Source organism: Pinus tabuliformis, chromosome 1_1 (genome assembly GCF_031772625.1).
Source record: "Pinus tabuliformis cultivar Carrire ecotype Pingquan chromosome 1_1, CPIR1, whole genome shotgun sequence".
Taxonomy (NCBI): Eukaryota; Viridiplantae; Streptophyta; class Pinopsida; order Pinales; family Pinaceae; genus Pinus; species Pinus tabuliformis.
In genome coordinates, this window is record NC_142297.1 from 117,507,919 (window position 1) to 117,528,738 (window position 20,820).

At 38.9% G+C, this 20,820-nt stretch overlaps 1 protein-coding gene across 1 annotated transcript; it reads right to left on the minus strand.

Moving 5' to 3' along the window:
- Positions 1-5,227: 5,227 nt before the first annotated feature.
- On the minus strand, positions 5,228-5,578 carry LOC149211928 (uncharacterized). Its single transcript, XM_089388516.1, has one exon. The coding sequence runs from the start codon at positions 5,576-5,578 to the stop codon at positions 5,228-5,230; it is 351 nt and encodes a 116-aa protein (XP_089244642.1).
- Positions 5,579-20,820: the final 15,242 nt, after the last annotated feature.

Here is a 20,820-nt window from a genome sequence, read left to right on the forward strand (position 1 = left end):
TAGATTTGCAAGCTGAAGTCTGCCATCATTCAAAATATCCTTGATCACATAGGGTCCTAGCAAATGCATGTGAAACCTCCCAGGAAATTTTGTGAACTTGTTGTCATACATCAAGACCAAATATCCATTCTTAAAAGTGTGCTACTTAATGTGGAAATCATGCCACACCTTTTCTCTAGTTTTCTGTACCTACTGATGAAAACTAGCCAAAAAATGGTATTCTTCCAATGCAAGCAATTGTGCTAAGCCGTCTTCCATTAAGTCATGATCTGCCATCTGTTACTACTGTGATCCTTAGGTTGGCCACTATATATTCCATTAGCATCACTGCTTCTTGTCCATATACTATTCTAAACGATGTTTTCCCAGTCAATTTCTTAAAAGTCATCTTATATGCCCATAGAACCACTGGTATGCGCACATCCTAGTCATTCATATTAACATTGCAGTTCTTCATTAAGGAATTCTCCAATATTTTGTTAAAATATTTGACAGTTCTATTCACCTAGGGATGATACGATGTACTCTTCTGATGGTGCATCTAGAATTCTTCTGTTAATGCCTCAATTGTTTCATTCAGGAAGTGCGAACCTCAGTCACTCATCCAAATCTTCGGGTACCCAAAAGGTGACATAACATACATGAATATAAACTTCACAATGGTTGTTTCACTACAATCCTTCACGAGTTGTGCCTCAGCTCATCTAGTCAAGTAATTTGTTGTAGTGATAATATAACGTGCTCCCGTCTTCTTCTTTGGTGGATTAATAGGTCCAATGAAGTCAATTGCCCATTTATCAAATGCTTGCAGCATGACCTGTGGATTTATGGGAAATTCATCCCTTCACGATGGTCTTCCAGTCCTCTAACACACATCACACGTACTACAATACTCCTTAGAATCTTTATGTACCATAAGCCACCATAATCTTGCTCGCAGAATCTTCTGCATAGTTTCCTTACCTACATAGTGTCCTCCTGCGACACCACCATGCGCTTCAGCCAAAATATTGTGTCATTCATACTCATGTTTATATCTCTGGATACTTCATCTAGTCCCATCTTATATAAGTGTCTTGCAATCACTAAAAAATCTACAGCCCTGACTACTAGTTTCTTCTTTTGTTGCATTGTGTATCCTTCAAGAGCTATGCCAATAGATAGAAAATAAATAATGTCCACAAAATGTTCATCAGTAACTCTGAAAACAAAGAGTTGCACGTCAGATAACCCCTCATCAATATTAGTGGGTTCTTCACCGTTATCGATCCTAGAGAGGAGATCAGGTCCAACATTCAACCTCCCTAGCTTAACTATCACTTTAGAATCATACTCCTAGAAGAGAAGAAAGCATCTATAGATCTTCCTCCCCAACACAGGCTTATTGACCAGGTATTTTAATACGGAATGATCCATGTACATTTTAAAGTGCACACCTAACAGATAATGCCTAAATTTTTGTAGTGCATGTACCATGGCCAAACCTTCGCATTCTGTGTTTGAATAGTTTTTCTCTGCCTTATATAGTTTCTTACTGGAAAAGGAAATATTGTGGTCAATATCTCCTTCCCCTAGTTGAGTTAAAACATCTCCCAGTGCTATACAAGATGCATCCACATGCACATGGAATTCTTTCTTCCAATCTGGGAATACTAGGATTGGCACAGTAACCATCTTCTCCCTAAGAACATCCAAACTTTGATGACAGTCATCATCCTAGCAAAATGCAACATCCTTCTTCAACAACCTCTGTGTTGGCGCAGTGATTTGCGCATATGCCTTTATAAACTTCTTATAATACCCTATATCACCCAAAGTTGCGCGTAACTGATTTACATTCCTAGGGGGATCCAAATTGATAATTACAATGATCTTAGCAAGGTCTACCATCAATCCCTAATTAGATACGACATGTCCCAACAATATTCCATACGGTACACAGAAAATACATTTCTTCAAGTTCATGGAAATCTGATACTTTTTGCATGTATCCAACATTAAGCGCAGACTAGAGACATGTTTCTTAACTATCCCAAATACTGTCCAATTGTCGAAGTAGACCTCCAAGAAATTGTAAATGAATTCCTTGAATGCTGCAACTACCACCCTTGAAAATATTTAGGAGAATTTTTTAGTCCGAAAGGCATAACTGTATATTGGAATGACCCCCACTCGGTAGTGAAGGTGGTCTTTCTTCTATCCTCCGACGCAATCTTAATTTGGTGATATCTTGAAAATCCATCTGTGAATGAATAAGCCTCTCGTCCACCAACATTTTATAGAAATTCATATGTAAAAAGGGTAGGAAAGGGGTCATGTGTTGGAAATACTGAGAGGGGGGGGGTGAATCAGTATTTCTTTTCAACTGTTATTTTACCAGTTAAAACATTTATATTCAGAACAAAAGATGAACAACAATAATAAATTCTTTTATTAATATAATCTTTGCAATAAAATAGATACAATATGTATATGGTTCCAATCTGTTGCCAAGCACCAACTTGGACTTTTGTGAGGCTCCAACCTCTAGAGCACCAGCTCTATTTTTTCAAGGCACCAACCTTGGACTTAGGAGCACCAACTCCCAGGACACCAATCTTTCCAATTCTAAGGCACCAACCTCAAGGGCTCCAACCCTCTGCTGTCAAGGCACCAACCTTGGATATAGGAGCACCAACTCCAAGGACACCAATCCTTCCAACTTCTGAGGCACCAACCCCAAGGGCTCCAACCCTCTGCTATCAAGGCACCAACCTTGGATATAGGAGCACCAACTCCAATGACACCAATCCTTCCAACTTCTCAGGCACCAACCCCAAGGGCTCCGACCCAATATTGTCAAGGCATGTTTGATTGTAATGTTCTACTCCAAAAACTCTTCTTTACTGAATTCTGTTTGTTTACACCTTCACTGTAGTCTCCATGTTACAACATCAATAGCAACCAGTCTTCACATGAAGAATTCTTTACAAATCTTCATACTGTCCACACAGAGTCTGCAAAAGTGATCTCATGATGATATCAATAGCCATCATGACCTCTAATAATGTCTCCACATAGCTTTAGTGAGTCTACTATTAGCTGCACTAAGCTTTGAACAAGAACCAACTCTCTGTTTCAAGCCTCTGTTCTCACTGTCACAGTAAATGCTTCAGGCGTGACTACTTTTCACCGTTCTTCCTACTTCCCAGAAACAAAATCACATATACTTCAATCCCAGTGCTGGCTACTTCTCCCTTCAAACGATGTCAAATAAAACATTATTTATTATATCACAGAATTGTTCTTCAGAATGCATTATGTACCTGATTAATTCATCACAGATCTGAGTCTTTCACAGGGTAACATGATCAACAGAGTTGCTCATCCTTTGACTGCCTCCTGTCTGGCTGGACCTTCATCTTCCTTCTGTCTTGTTGGACTGTCGGTTTCCTTCTTTCTTCCAGTTCACCAACACCAACCACCTTTTTTTTTCTCTGTTATATAAGCCTGGTATGCTATCCTTTGGCTTCCTCCTTAATCGCTCGAGCTTCGACTTCCTCAACGCTTGCTCGACCTTCTGGCTTCACTCCTTTGGTCACTTTAGCTTCCTCTATGCTTGCTTGGTTCTTCGGCTTCCCGATCTATGGCTTCCTCTATCTATTCCATTGTTCCAATATTCACAGGACATGTTAATTCGGAAGAGAGGCCAAATTACAATAGTGTTGCATATTAAAAAATATCAGAGAGGCCCTTTTTAATATTCATACAATATACATTAATTTTTCATGGACATCACATTCCTTTAATCGCAATCGCGGCGTCCAGAGGTATTTTATAAGTCGTGCCCATACCATAGCCGATGGTTGATTGCCCCTATCGGATGCAATATTATATTAAACTTCTTTTAATAAGTTCGTCAGGTCCACAACCTTATCACAATCGGCGGTTTGACATCCCTTAGAGACTAGCGATACAAAACGGATGTGATACTATATTTAGTCATGTTAAATGGTGCATTCGGGTCCACATTATTATCGCAATTGGTGCTTTCAATGTGGCAAGGATTTACAAGAGGCTTGTGATATGGCGGATGCGATATTTCAGTAGGTCGTTTACAATGGAGCCGTGGGTCCGCATATATTATCGCAATCATAGGTTTTGGGGGTGACAGCCCTTCATAACTGCGATTAGCAATTAAATCGTGACCATCGATCTGGCGTTCGATCTGATGGTTGTCACTTAGCATGATCACCAACCAGTCTGCTCGATCGCCACCATTGATCTCCTTCCATCAGATCAACGACTGATGCCTTTTCCCGATCAATCAACTTGCACGACACTTTGTGACTTTTGATCTGGATCCACTTGATCTGACAATCCAAAATGATTTTGGGTGAGACACAAGCACGGAGAATACCCACTTGATAAAGAAGTTTTTGTCTCTCCTCGGCTGCTATGTGTCGAACGGTTAATGGAATCGGGCGACTGCCCTTCAATACATCTTATAGCTTTTTGTTCCCCTGAAATACCACTTATGGTTTTGAGAAACCACCTCTTCACTAAATATCTTCCGCACTCTTCCACCATGTGATGATCGTTGATCTATGAGATCCAACATATCCTGTGCACTCTCCATCTGTATCCTCCTTAACTTCATCTCGCTTGCTTTGATGGACTTTGTGTTAAAACCACTATTTCCGCCACACTCCGTTTAGCACACGACATTCATATATTGATTCATTCACTTAATATTGGATCGCCATCGATCCATTCAGTGGGAATATAAGGAAATACCTGGTTAAATGTTGAACGCGGATACACAAAGTAACGAGAGTCCACACCAGGCACGAGTCTTTCCCTCTTAGCTCAATTACAACAATAAATTGACCTCTCTCTCAAACCCCTCTAACACTCAACCTCTCGTTTCTCACTCAAAACCTAATCATCTCAGCTCCCTTGTCTTTCCGCTCTTGTCTTTTCTGATATGGCTCCTCTATTAACTCCTCTGATACTATGCAATACTCATGGCTTGGTTGGCTTGGCTTTCCTCTAGCTTCTCCTCATGGCTTTCCTCATTGGCTTCTTGCTCATGTTTCTTCACGGATCTGCTCTGCTTCTCCTTGGCTTCATATCATCATTTAGCATCCTAGAATATTTCCATATTGAAATACTCCTATTGCTTCATGGATCTGCTCTACTTGGTTTCACATCATTGTTTACTGTCTAGAATATTGCCATATTGACATCAATGACAACCTAGATTAACATCATGTATGCACACATCATTTAACTTCCTTATATCTACGCAGATCCTTATATCACCCTTTGTCTTCTTTTCATGAACCACAATCGAACTGACCCATTCCGACTCTTTGACTAGGTCAATTATACCTACCGCGAGAATCTTATCCAACTCTTCTCTTACCTTTTCCTTGTAATTGGGGTTCAGTCGATATGGGTGATGCTTAACCAGCTTCACATCTGGCTTTAAATTGATCTTCATCATACCCAAATCACCTACTATACCCTTCAAGTCAGAGAACTTTGTTGGAAATAAATGTTGATATCTGTGCAATAATTCAGCAACCTTGTCCATCATGTCTTCATCCCAATAGTCACCAATATGTGTGAACTTCAATTCTTCTTCTGAGCCAATGTTTACTTGTTTTGTCTTCACAGGTTGTGATATATCAGGGATCTCTACATCAGGTAATGCAACTTCGCATAGACCCTCTGACTCACGAATATTGATATTTCATGGATCCTCATCACCTTCTTCCATAGTAATGTTGTATCATTCTAAAGAATGGTATAACTAAGAACTCCATTTAGGCTGCATCCAAGTTATAGGTTCTACTAGTGTTCAGAATATCACTGCTTTAATCTCCTGAAGTGTCTCATCATTGCAATCCCGTCTTCAAAGATGAATGTTAGTAGGAAACTCTCCTTCATTTCATCCCAACCAACAGTCTTGTGCCACAATTCTGTCTCGAAATACCAATTCATTGGTATAACGTCTAAGGTATGAATAAATATATGTACCCACTATGGTTGAGGTACCTCACCCCAAGCCTTAGTCCATCGAGCCAGATGTTCACGCGGGTCACCCTTACCTATATAATTTTCACTGAGCCATGTGTTGGTGTAGCCAAATCTTAATCTCATTAGTCTATGATATTCCTTCTAGTCATCAATATTATCCTTGTGTAGCTCTTAAAGCTAAATATAGAGCCTAGAACCTGTGCTCCTCCAATACGTTTCTTTCAAAATGTTCAAGAAAAATATTGACATCATTTAACCCATAATAATAAGGAAATTTATGTACCTCAGTCGATATATAGCGCAGAGACTTTGTAAGCCTATTGCATCTTAGTGTGGAAACCTCATGTAACTGATTATGCCATTTTTCTAATTTTTCACCTAAGTTTGATTGACATTAACTGTCCTTTTCCCAACTGATCCATCCATCCGTGATGGGATAAGTAGAGTATTCATCTTGCGCAGTGAGCTTATAGATGTGATCAATGTCCTCTTCATCATAATCATCATGGACTGGCTCTATGTATCGCGCAGCTTCAGCTGGATCTAACAGAACAACCACTCTAAGGCCATTCTTTACAAACACCATCCTTCGCTTCTTCAAATTAATAATAGTGTTCATCTCAAAATCCCAATCAATCCTAATCAAGGCTGGGTATGGATTATTTTCATCTACTATTTCAATAAATTCAAAGTCTATGAACACACTAACTCCTTCAATATCTGCAACTACTCCATGCAGGTGACCAATCAAAATTATCTTTTGATGGTTTGCCATGTCCAGTTAGATTGCTAACCACTGCAACTTAGGTTTCCCCATATGCTCCAAAGTCTGATTTGGTAGAACATTAGCATCAGATCCGAACTCTAAAAATACCTAGTCCATTTCAAAATCACCAATTTGTGTTGTTAACCGCATCTCCCTACCAGTCTTCTTCTTGCATTGGTTCACCTTGTTCACTATGTGTTGTTCTGGCAACAACTTGTCCTTGCTAGCGCAATTATCTATCATTTATTTTAGTCCCTCAACTACCTTTTGCTTACATAGCACCTTCATGTAGGTCTGTAGAAATGACTTTAGCACTGTGGGACCAGAATCCTCTGTCGCAATAATTTCTTTAGGTTTTTCTTTTCTGGGGACTATTTGTATCTGAGTTTTAGACATAGAAGCACCTGGATCCATAAAAAAAATTCTTGCCTCCATGAACATCTCTTTTTCTCTATGTAAGTCAATTCCAACATTCCTCTCGCCATCTTCGTGAACCCATGTATTTGATACCAGCTGCTTTCCTTCTACCTTGTCTTCACTAGTGGCTATACCACTTCGCGTAACTATATTGACACTAGGATCATGTTCACACAGCTCGGATCTCATCATTTGAATGTTCTGCATCGGTTGTTGGTTCTTCCTTTCGTACACATTGGCTATTAATACTGGACAATCTTTGATAACATGATCAAATTTATTACAATATTGACAAGAAGGATGGGTTGGATTCTGACAGTCACGTGAAAAGTTTCCTAGTTCTCCACAGTTATAGCAGATGATATGGTCCCAACCTCTTCCAACACCTCCTCCTCATCCTTGGAATCCTCCGCAAGTTGTAAGTGAGCCTTAATCATTTTGCATGCGGGTTTCAACTTACATCCTATATGTTGAGGTCTTGTCTATCATCAATTCATATCTTCAACAATTTCTTTCATCACGGCCAACCAATTTACAAAAGTTACAAAAGAGTTTCTTTGGTGATGGCACAAACTTTTGCAATAGATAACAATTATCTATCTGATGGTGTTCTGACACTTGGCAGATAATACACCAAACACTTAAGCTGGTGCTTGATCTAGTAGGAGACTCTGGTTTGAGTGGGTTAGGACCTCCCGTGGCTATATAGTCCTGGTACACAAGGTATTGATGCTTATAGTGGCCTTCAACCTAACGCTTCATTCACCAAACTTCAAATCATATTTCCAACTAAACTTCCTTTCCCTTATTCAGATCCTGCAACTCTATATGCAGGATTGTAAACTGTGACTAGGTATGTTGGACTCCTATATTTGTGTCTTGGAACAGTGAAGCCTCCATCTACATCGCGATCTCTAGTGCTTTGGCCTGAGATCTGATCTTCTACTGAGACAATGGAATTCTTAAGCATGGAAAAAGCATAGTTATGTACCATTCCATATGTTGTTCGTCTAAAATATGAAGATTAATAGGTTGCTTCAATAAGAACTTCAACCTCTGATCTATATCCCACATAGACGCATTAACCCTTTTCTTAATATCCTTTACTTAATTAACACACAAGCTTGTGATTTTGTCTTTCTAAATTCTGCATTCAGCGCAACCTTTTTCGCAACCAACGTAGTAGTCGAATTGGTTGTACTATACTTGATATACCATGTACGCACTCTTTACTGTAGTGCTATAACTGGTTGCACTTTCTTCATATCATCATCATTGACCTGCTACACCTTCCACACAGATTCTGCTACAAACCAAAACTAATCAAGATCCTCTGATCCCTGACCCTTGAATACAAACATTTTCACTGTATTCACCATATTGAATAGTGCAGGTGGAGGTGGAGGTGTAGGTGTATGAGGTGGAGGTGAAGGTGGAGGTGGAGTGGATGGAAGTGGAATTCCATAAGTAGCCTGATCTTCTGACTACATCGCACCTTTGAGTGTACTAGGGCTATTTCATTCCTCTTCGCTTTCAGACTCACCCAATAAAGGGTTGTATTCACTTCCAATGAACTTGTCTCAGTCTACTCTAAATCTTTTTCCACTTCGCATAGATCGAGTCCTAACTCTCTTAAACATCAATTTAAAGGCATAACCCCTTTTTTGCACAATAACATTTTAATCCAGGTTTTTAGCGATTTTAGGTACTTACCTCTCCAACACTTAAAGAATCAGCATTCGGCTTCGCTATAACATACAGAAGTGTCAATTTCAAATTCAGTGATGAAACCTCCCAAAATATTATCGATCCAATATTTGACAACCCTTGCAACCTTATAATCAAACTCTTCAAGACGCTTGATCAGTTCTAGAGTCGACACAATAGGACCATCATGCTTCCAAGTGGGTTCACTTGCAACTAATTTGAACAGCCACTCATGTAACTCAGAAGAAAATGATGCAAAGAAAACGTCATGCTCTTCGGTGTAAATATATTTTTGTAGCCACCTATCTTTTGACCAGTGTAGATTCTAATTTTCCTGAGCTGCAAACTTGTGCAACTTCTGATCTTCCCAATTCTGGATTCTTTCTTAGTTGGTCTCCACAAACGCCACGTCGCACATCCCTCAGATAGATCCCTGTCCCGGAAATGGAACCATTTGTTGGCTTGAGGGGGATTGTACCCAGGTTCAAATTTAGCTACGCAAACCAACAAAACCCTACACTACCAGCCCTTTCGGCAGTAGTCCACTTAGCACAAATTATAGTGTCACCTAAGGCAGCATTAGGGGATGCTAGAACCAGGTTTTTTCATCCATAAGGCTATGTGCTGTAGAAGCAAGGCATTTACTCAATTTAGGGCCTGATCTAGCCTTCGTGAATCCTTATCTTCAAGATCTATGACTTAAGCAATTTTTATTTAAACAATTTTACGAGCTTCATCTAGTTTTTCTAATCATGCATAAGTTATTATATAAGAGTATATATGGAAATTCACAATGCAATTAAAAAAATATTATAGAGAATTGAATCATAACTAAGCATAAATATGAAAACATATAAATATTATATAAATAAGATGCATAATTTCTCAAATATAATTTATTCCTTCAAATCTTCAATGCATACACTTCTTTTGAACCTGTGCACACAGCTACAGGGGCCTGTGCACTCAGTTGAGACTTACTAAGGTCTCCGCAAACTCAATTGTAGGAGCTGTCCCCTTCGTCAGAATACAAAATTATAGACTCAAATCAACTTATCATAAGCATAATTGTACTGAACTGAACTGAATTGCCTAATGACTCCTATATGACTTCCTTTTATAGTTTTTACATTACATTACCATGGTTTGTGAACCATGGGTGGAGCTCATTACTTAATAGAAACAACCCATCCCTTTACAAATCAAGGGGATTTGACTTCCATAAAATACCCATTGACTCTTAACAACCTGCATTATTCGTGCTCCTCTCCTCAAAATGCAGAGCCTTACAAAATTACATCAAAATTGACTCAAAATTGGACAAAACTTAGACATGGGGGACCCCATCCCCACACTATTATGCAAAAGAACTTGGAGAGAATCAAATAATTAATATGCAGGGGTAAAACCAAAGTTGTTTAAGAGAGTCAAATTTTGGTTTTCCAAAACAACATTAATATCAAGTTCTTTGTGCACACTAAATGTGTTTTTTTCTGAAAAAAATTTAATCACTACTGGGGGGGGTGAATTAGTAGTCATGGATGACTCTTATAAAAAAAAATTCCAATTAATTAATCCTTTAAAAATTTACAATCTAAAGCACATGAGGAAAGTTTGATGCACCAAAACACAACTAATGAGAACCAGTATTGCAGCAAGAATGCTGCATGTCCTGGGGCTACCAACTTTACTTCATCAACCCAGGGTTCGTACAAACTTGGAGATGACAGTGTTGTATACACAAATAGATGAAATGGGTCCACTCTTTGTCACTACTGAGATGGCGATATACCACTAGGGTTTCTCAAACCAGCCTTCTATTGATTTAGAATAAGTTTGATTACCAGTGGAGAAAGGGGAATTTTACCCTAATTGAGAGAATTGAAATATTATCTACTGCAGTAATGAAAAATTGAAATAAATGCTTAAAACACACCACTCATCTAGCTATTTTTTAAGATATCTTTCTTCAGAATAATTCTAAGCTAACACATGTGGAACCCTAACTAACCGAAGCAGGCAATCTTATCTAATCAAACACTTTCTATTGTGCATATGAATGAACATAACAACCTTTTTCTTTTTGTGCTTTTTTTGAAAACATGAGTGCCAATTCTTCTTGATTGTATGGTAGATGGGTTAGGTGTGGAGAGTGATGGTTGTGAAGGGTCAGATGGCTTGAGAGGAAATTAGGGGCCTTCTCCTATCTTTCGTGATACATCTCTCACAAATCGGACTCAAAACATGCCACTACAGGTCGTCCTACAGGATGTCCTAGTTCACCTACAGGATCCCCTGTATTCCTAGAGGAACAGGTTGAAAGCATAAGGAGTGATTTGGATAGTGGTACAAGGATTAGGGAAGGTGAGTGATGGGAGGAATAATGCAAGGAAATGGCCAGGACTTCCTCAGAACTCAAACCCAAGTTTGTATGATGGTTGGATTTGCTCAACAAGCATGGCAAGTTGTTCTTATGAAATGATAACTCGGTTTTTGGACTTAGTGGCTTTTGGCGATCATGGATGGGTGAGGTTAGGTTGGGGCTACTGATATGAGGTCTTCCTGCACTATTGAAACTCCTGCAATACACACATCACTGGCATTTACCCATAAATCATGTCAAAACAAGAAAGATTTCCAACAACATAAGAAAACATAATTTCATCATTCATTTGCCTAGTTCATGCATGGAAATGCTTGCAGCCTATTGTGAAACACCATGAAATATAATACAAAGATGGAGATATCAGAAATAACAACTGCAAACTATCCTTGAAAACTGAAAGATGCTAGCCTAATTAGCAGAAAACCCTAAATTTCATAAGAAATCAGAATTCTGTCTTTTGGGGCTGACTGGGAGTTTTTCCTCAAACCATGGTCCCTGAAGGGAGGACTGAGGCAAGATCCATCTGTTATCAAACTTTTTTGTATTCCTTTATCTCTCTAAATCTACAACTAAAGTGATGGACAAATGGAAGCAAACTAATCAAATTCACCAATACTTGCAATGAAACAATGCCAAAATCAATTCAACAAGTAATCTATGAAATAACTTGAGCATACAAGTACAGTAAAAGGAACCTTTGTGGCTAGGGTTGGGCCCTAACCCAAGAGCTTCAACCCTCTGAGTCAACTCAGTTTTGGATCAAGGAAATGCTCATTTTCATTAACATATCAAAAACATGCATAACAATGTTTTTCCACAATCCTTCAACTCAAAAGTGCTTAGTTATCTTGGATTAAAAAAATATGAATCCTAATGAGGCTCTAGGCCTCTTTATTTATACAACTGAAGTTTCCAACAACTTCCTTAAATCTAGGGAGGCCTTGCTCCCAATCTCAAGATAAACTGGTTCTTATCTACCACTGGCTCGACTTCCAATGATCCTCATGACTCGGCTGCCTGCAACTCTGAGCTAGTGTGATTTGATTGAGGGATATTCGAATGAGTGGGGAATTAATGAGGAAGATCCTGATGAGAACTAGTATTGTAGCAATAATGCCGTAACTCCTAGGGCTACCAACTTTACTTTATCAACTCGGGGTTCGTACAAACTTGGAGGTGACAGTGTTGTATAAACAAGTAGATGCAATGGGTCCACCCTTTGCAACTACTGAGCTGGCGATATACCACTAGGGTTTCTCAAACCAACCTTCTATTGATTTAGAAGAAGTTTGATTACCAATGGAGAAAGGGGAATTTTACCCTAATTGAGAGAATTGAAATATTGTCTACCGTAGTAATGAAAGACTGAAATAAATGCCTTAAACATACCACTCATCTAACTATTTGTTAAAATATCTTGCTTCAGAAGAATTCTAAGCTAACATGTGTGTATTCCTAACTATCCTAGGCATGCAATCTGAGATAATCAAGCACTTTACTACTGTGCATATGAATGAACACAATAACCTTTTTTTTTCTTTTTGTCCTTTTGGTGGAAATGTGAATGCTAATTCTTCTTGGTGGTATGGCTGGTGGGTTAGAGATGGTTGTGAAAGGTTGGATGGCATGGGAGGCAAGTAGGGATCTTCTCCTATCTTTCTAGATGTGCTTCCCACAAATCGGCCTCAAAACAGACCATTACAGGTCGTCCTACAAGATGTTCTTATGAACCTAGACGATGTCCTAATGCTCCTACAAGATCCAAACGAAAGCAATAAGAGTGATGTGGAGGGTGGTATAAGGCTTAGGGAAGGTGAATGATGGAATGAATAATATAAGGGAGTGGCTAGGACTTCCTCAGAACTCAAACCAAGGTTTGTGAGATGGTTGGATTTTCTCAACAACCATGGAAAGTTGTTCTTATGGAATGATAAATTGGTTGATGGACTTAGTGGCTCTTGCTGATCATGAATGGATGAGGTTAGGCTGGGGCTACTGACCTGAGATTTTTCTACACTACTGAAACTCCTGCAATACACACATCACTAGCATTTACCCATGAATCATGTCAAACAAGAAATATTCCCAATCAACATAAGAAAACAAAATTCTATTATTTAATTGATTGTTTCGTGCATGGAAGTATTTGCAGAATTTTGTGAAACACCATGAGATCTAATACAAAGCTAGAGATAGAAAAGATAACCACTGAAACCTATTCTTGAAAACTGAAAAGATGTTGGCCTAAGTAGCAGAAAACCCAAATTTCCACAAGAAATCAGAATTCTGTCTTTTTGGGGCTGAATAGGAGTTTTCCCTCAAACCATGGTCCCTAAAGGGAAGAGTGACGCCAAATCCACTTGCTATAAGCCTTTTTGGTATTCCTTTATCTATCTAAAGCTACTGCTAAAGCTATGCATAAATGGAAGAAAACTAATCAAATTCACCACTACTTGCAATGAAACAATGTTAAAGTCAATTCAACAATTAATATATGAAATAACCTAAGCATACAAGTAGAATAAGAGGAACCTCTACTGCTAGGGTTGGGCCCTAACCTAAGAGCTTCAACCCTCTAAGTCAACTCAGTGTTGGATCAAGGAAATGCTCATTCTCATTATCATATCAAAAGATTACATAACAGTGTTTTGCCACAAAACTTCAACTCGAAAATACTTAGTGCTCTTACATAAAAAATCCAAATCCTAATGAGGCTTTAGGCCTCCTTATTTATACAGCTGAAGTCTCCAACAATTTCCTTAAATCTAGGAAGGCTTGGCTGTGAAACTCAAGATGAACTGGCTTTTAATTGCCATTGGCTCAGCTGCTCATGATCTCCATGAATCGGCTGCTTGCAACTCCTAGCTAGTGTGATTTGATTGAGGGATATTTGAATGAGTGAGGATTTAAATGACAGAGATCCATCTCCTATAATCTCTCCTTCTTGTCCCATTCGAGTTCCCGCACCTTAATTAGCCAAAATTTCCATGATTTTCTCCCAAAACCCTGTAATCAATGCACATTAGACCACTAGACATAACATCTTACTTTTACTCATCTCATTAAGAAAAATATAATTAAAACATGTAAGGAATTATGAGAAGAGTTGATTTTAGTAAGCTTGGAGGTGTGTTAAGGTCTAGATAGTTACCCAATGATGAGGCTCATCAAATCCATCTCCTATAATCTCTTCTTCTTTTCTCATTCGAGTTCCCGCACCTTAATTAGCCATAATTTTCCATAATTTTCTCCCAAAAACCTGCAATCAATGCACATTAGACCACTAGACATAACATCTTACTTTTACTCATCTCATTAAGCAAAATATAATTAAAACATGTAAGGAATAATGAGAAGAATTGATTTTAGTAAGCTTTGGAGGTGTATTAAGGTCCATATATTTACCCAATGATGAGTCTCATCACGAGTCCCCTACTAAAAGTGTTGTTCATCCTCTGAGAAACTTAATCTATGTCCATGTCCTTCATTTCTCTGGTGGCCTCCCTGACATCCAATGCTTCTACTGTAGTCTCTTCTTCCTCTAAATAAAATCCTGCCTTCCTCTCTATCTGTTCTCACCACTTTCTTTCTTTTTCTTCTTTCCTTCCTTCCAACATTGCCAAAAGCAATGGTGGAATGAGCCTCAAGCCGATCCAATTGACTTTGATTCCTTGTAGATCCTACTTATACATGCTGGTTCTATTTAGTGCCTCTCTCATTCTGTCAGGAGAATGGTATTCTCTGACTTTTAGGTTGTAAGGCAAGGCGTTCCATCTCCTTTGGTAGGCTTGCTGGCTGTCATCACCTAGTAATCTGAACATGTCTTCAAAGTGTATGACTACTTGTTCTTGTGTAGCAAGCTACCTAGGTGCAAGCTTGGGATCATTTTCAATGAGGTTGTGGGTGTTGATGACAGCCATTGGGTTAGATTGTTCAGCTATGATCATAAAGGGTTTTCTCTCTTCTTTTGCCATTACCTTTTTCATCTTTGTAGCTCTTGTCTCTTCATGATTCATCCATGATGCTAAGGCCATCAATTGCAAATCTCCTAGCTTTGAATTTGGGTCCCACACATTTAAATTTTTCAAGGCCAAGTTGTGTAGGTAAAACTTAGATATTGTTGCTCTATATTCCAAGGTGATTTGATCACAGAGATCAATGAATCATCTATAGTCTTGGAAGGGCATAGTTCCTCTTTGTGCTAGGTTCTTTATTTGGAATTGCAGCCATTTTTCCTTGAGATAGAAGGCATAAGACTGTGTTTGAATCCTGCACTGGATTGTCTCTATGGATAAACTAGCCATAGTTTCCACCTGAATTTCCCTTTCTTGTAGTTGCCCTCTTAGCCATGTGTTCTCTTCTTCTAATTGAGATTTCATCATTACTTCTCTGTCCCTTATGCTGCTCAGTTCTCTTCCCATCTCCTACAATTTCTCCTCCATATGTCCTACATCCTCTACCCCTTTTGATTTGGAAATTTGCATCCACCTGTGTGTCCTTGCCCTCTCTTTTTCAAGTTCAAAGAATAGGGGAATGGCCAACTTATATGGGATTACCATACCTCCTTCAATGAAATTGTAGTAGGAGCTAATGTTTGGTTGTGGACTAGGTTCTCTCAGTTCTTGGTCTTATTTCTTTGTTTCTTGTTGAGTGATACCTTCTTGGTCCCTTTTCTATGTTTCGTGTAGGTTTGATAGAGTTTCCTATAGGATGGCCTCTGCTTCCTGTAGGTCTATTTGTGTCTCCTGTAGGAGACCTTTTCCCTTTGATTAGGTTGACCTTGTGAAAGGACTCCTAACATAAGTGATTGGAGACTTGGGAGAGGCTTGTTCTGATGATCCTTATCCTTTATTTTTCTCTAGAGGGGCTGCCTTTTCTTGTTGCTTTGGTGAATCCTCAATGACAATTGGTGTTTTGGTGGGGGTTTGAAGTCTCCCTTGTTTAATCCTGGTGCTCTTTCTTGTCTTGAAGTACAGTGGGGTTTGTCTTTGCCTCTTCCCCTTTGATCTGATCAGTGTACTTAGGGCAGTAAGAGAAGTTGTTGCCTCTTTCACTGTGGGCTCTGGAGATACCCTTGGTGATTCTTCTCCTTCTCTTCCTTGAGCTGTAGACTTTGGCTCATCCTTCTGTCCTTTTTCCTCTTTTCCATTTTCCTTCTCATTCTCTTCTTTGTATCCACCTTCCTCTTCTTCTTCTTCCTCTCTTTCTTCACTCTGCCCATCAGTCTCTTCTTTCGTTTCTTCCAAAGTCTCTTCTTCCTCTATTTATTCACTATGTCCATTTGTCTCTTCTTTTGTTTCTTCCTTTGTCTCTTCTTCATTCTCCTCCTCTATTTATTCTTCTTTTTCCTCCTCTGTTTCTTCTTCATTTTCCCCCTCCATTTCTTCTCCTTTCTCACTAGAAGTGGGGATTTTTTCATATTCTATAGCTTGAATTTCTCCTTCTGCCTGCGTGTCTTTAAAGGTTGTCCATGCAATAGGGAGTCTTAGGTTTTGTAGATCATCTTCAAGTATGAGTTTGATCAACCCACTATGGGCTAGTTGTTGATGTTTTCCTTCCTTCACCTTGATGCTCATGTCTATCATTGATTGTAGAAGAAAATAGGGTATACTCAATCTGTTTTGAGGAGGTATGTTCTCTCCAAATATCAGTTCTTGGAGGAGCCTGAAGTGGTATCCATACACCACACTGTATCTCCCTTCACATGATATGTATTTAATGAGGTGGTAACTGAATTCATTCCAAGGGTATGGAATGCTTTCCCTTATAACCCCTTTTTTGTCCTTCATTGGCTCCTCTCCTTCCAAAAAGAATATTTTCTCTACAAGAATGATGTTACCCTTGTCTTCTTTTCTCCATGGTAACCCTAAAGGGATTGTAATGTTTCTACTTATAACTTTAGGGGTAATTCCTACTAATAAGCCCTTCACCACAACAGTGGCATTGGTCCTAGTGAGGGGTATGAGTGAGAGGGAAAATTCTTTCGCCACATCTTCATTGTATCCTCTCATCCTCTTAGAGAACCCCATCCATTGGAGCCTTGTGAAAATTTCTACTACAGGAGGATGTTGGTGGATCCTTGCTTTGTTTGTGGATTCTATCTTGTTGAAACCTCTTGCCATATTTCCCTGGTAATTATGGAGGCTTGTGTGGATACAATTCAAGAATTCTGGTAGGTGAGGGAGGTTTGAATGTTAAGTTTTAGTGACATGCAATACAACTCTCCTATATTGAAATTTCCTTAATCAAATTGAGGATTTGTTTCTTCTTTCAAATGGAAAATGTGGAAGGTATAGCTCCTACCTTACTTTGCTACATTTTGGTGAGGATAACCCTTTATTTTACCTCCCTTAGTGCCCACTGAAAATCTTGTAGGTTGATTCCTTTCTATCCTATAGGCTTCCTGTAGGTTTCCTACACTGTAGATGTTGATTATTTCCTATAGGTGCTGCTTTAGGAAGGACGAGAACAACTTATTTGTTTGATGAATCCTTGAATTTTCTTATGCTCTCTTTGTATGGGAATCAGTGTTTTATTTCCATATATGGATTATTGTGTGGGGTGGTGTGCTGGCTGTCTAAGTATGAGAACCTCCTTTTGGATTGTTGGTCCCACTATCAGTCCATCATTCCACCTTACCTCATAATCATCTCCCACTCCTTCCCTCTGTAGCTTAACCATTTTTGGCTTTATTCCCTTTTTCTCTTGATTTGACTTTTGCCATATGTGGATTGGTCTAACTGTTTTCTTCTCGTCGACTAGCCAAAGGTGGCTAAGTTAACTAACCACCTTTGCTTATAAAATAAACTTTCACATAATCCTACAGTTTTGATCATATCGTACTAACAAGAGAGCATGAGTAAGATGACATAACTGTGGGTAAGATGCTTTGATGATGATGCATGTAGAAGACTGATGCCTCTTTGCTATGTTTTCGTTGCATATTTTCCGGTGTATTTTCCTCTTTGATGCTTGTTTCTTTTGATGTGTAGGTGCTGGAGAGTGATGTTGGTGATCTTTTTATTTCCGTTGAGCTCTGGAGGAGCTTCTTCATCCTTGGAGTCCTTGTTTTGAAGATGGATGCAAACTCTGTGGTTTCCTTTTTGGGATAGGTTGCTACAGGATTTCCTATAGGATACCTACAGGATGTCCTGTAGCTACCTCTCCCCTAAAATTTCATACTTTTTCTCAACTCTTAATCATAAGGGATGCTGAAATGAGCGGATAAGGGTCATAGGGAATGGTAGGTGAGAGATATTTTTTCTGGGTATTGTTCCTCTTTTCCTCTTCTCTCTCTCTTCTGCTTGTTTTCTTTTTTCTTTTTGTAATCTATATTTTTTTTTTGAATTGATTTATTTGATGGATGCAGGGGTGACATGGTGATGAAAGGAATGGCTATGATGTGGTGGAGTAAATGGTTTTTCATCCAGACATAGGCTTGTGTCATCCCCTTGCTCTTGAACTACCTTTCTTGGGATTTTCAAGGTCATTGTAATTCCTACAGGAAACTCCTGTAGGTTTACAGGGAATCCTGTAGAAAACACAGAGTTTGTGTAAGATGAGCTGGAGGGGTTTATAAGTGGAAGAATAGGTGAATAGTGGAAGATATGAGATGGGTGGATTAAAACATGGCTCTTGTAGGTCCTGCTATCCTTCTTATGCTATGCTTATCCTCCTCTTACTGACCTGAAAAACATAATTTCCATCTTTTGTATCCTTTCTCTTTTTTCTTTTTTTTCTTTTTTGTACAACAATTAGTCTGCCACCAAGGATGTTTTCATCCTAGTTGCCTGCCCCAGGTGCCTCAAAAGAGCTTTTCAGCCAGATATCTTTTTATTTTTCCTCTTCTTTTTTTTTAAACACCCTTGGGCCGCCTCAAAAGTTTTTCAACCCAACAGTGGGACTCAAGTTCCACATGGAGGTTTTCATCCGAGTCTCTTTATTATCATTTTTTTGTTTTTGTTTTTTTTTTCTCTTCAGGGACTTGGTGGGGTGGAAGATGAGACTTTCTCTACCACCATCACCGTCTTGCTAATGCTATTGATGAATTCTTTCTTTGACAAGGGCTTTTTGTAGATCCATTGATAAGCAAAGGGATAACCTCTGCATCAATGGTTCTTATCTGTACAACACCATTATCATGAAACTTTTCAATTACATAAGGCCCTAACCATCTAGTCTTTAACTTACCTTTAAAATCCTTGTACCAGGAATCATTCAACAAATCCCAATCACCTTCTTGAAACTATTTTTATTTTATATTCTTGTCTTTCCAAATTTTCCTCTCAACTTGAGTCACCTCTGTGTGTAGGAGGGCCTACATCCTAAATTCATCTAACCCATTCAGTTGGAATAATATTTCTTGTTGTGCCTTGGTGAGATCTAGATCCATTTGTGTTGCCATTATTAAGCTATTGTATTCAAATTCAATGGTAATCAAGGCTTTCTTCCCATAGACCAGCTCATAAGGAGTGAACCCAGTGTTGGTCTTCTAGGTGGTATTGTAGGCCCAAGTGGCCTCAACTAATTTGTTTGCCAAATCCTTTCTATTTCTAATAATAACTTTGGTCAGAATGCCTTCCAGTGCTCTATTGGTTACCTCCACTTTCCCATTATCCTGTGGATGGTAAGGACTAGATGTTCTGTGCCTCATCTTGTGCTGGCTTAACAATTTTTCAATCATGTGAGATGTAAATTGATTGCCTTGATCGATCACCAATTCTCTAGGGTACCCAAACTTATAAAACACATTTTCCCTTAAGAATTAAGCCACATTTTCTTTTGTTTCTCCTTTGATGGCTTTGGCTTTAGCCCACTTGGTTAAGTAGTCAGTGCACACAATGATGTACTCCTTTTGTTTTGATGGAGGGTCAATGGGCTCGATGAAATCCATGCCTCACTTGTCAAATGGCTCGAAAGTCACTTGAGGTTGCAGAGGAATTTCATCCCTTGGGGTTGGTTTCCCCATCCTTTAGTACCGTTCATAGTCACTAGTATACCTCCTCACATCTTGGTGAAGAGTGGGCCAGTAATAACTAGCTTCTAGTACCTTGAATGTTGTTCTTTTGGCTGCAAAGTGACCTCAACAAGGCCCATCATGATAGGTAAGAAGGATTTCGAAGACATTCTCCTCCCCGACACATCTTATTAGAATTTTATCTGGGCCTAGCTTGAATATATTTCCCCCAATCCAAGTGAACGGGGAGCTCTTCCTTACGATCTTGCTCTTTTCCTTGGAGGACAAGTTTGGTGAAAACTGTGCAGACACCAAGTAATTTTCTATGTCAACAAACCATGGAGAGAGAACTGAAATGGAGAATAAGTTTTCATATGGTAAATGATCATCAACCGTTCCTTCCACCCCTGTAGGCAAAGTCAATCTGGATAAAAAATATACAACAACTTTCTCCTTGCCAGGCTTATCAATAATATTTAAATCAAACTTTTGCAATAAAAGTAACCATCTAATAATCGAAGCATTTACATTAGGTTTATTCATCAAGTATTTAACTACATCATG

Excerpts from the sequence above, each read along its gene's own strand:
- LOC149211928 (XM_089388516.1), bottom strand. The coding sequence starts at position 5,578 with ATGGACAAGGTTGCTGAATTATTGCACAGATATCAACATTTATTTCCA.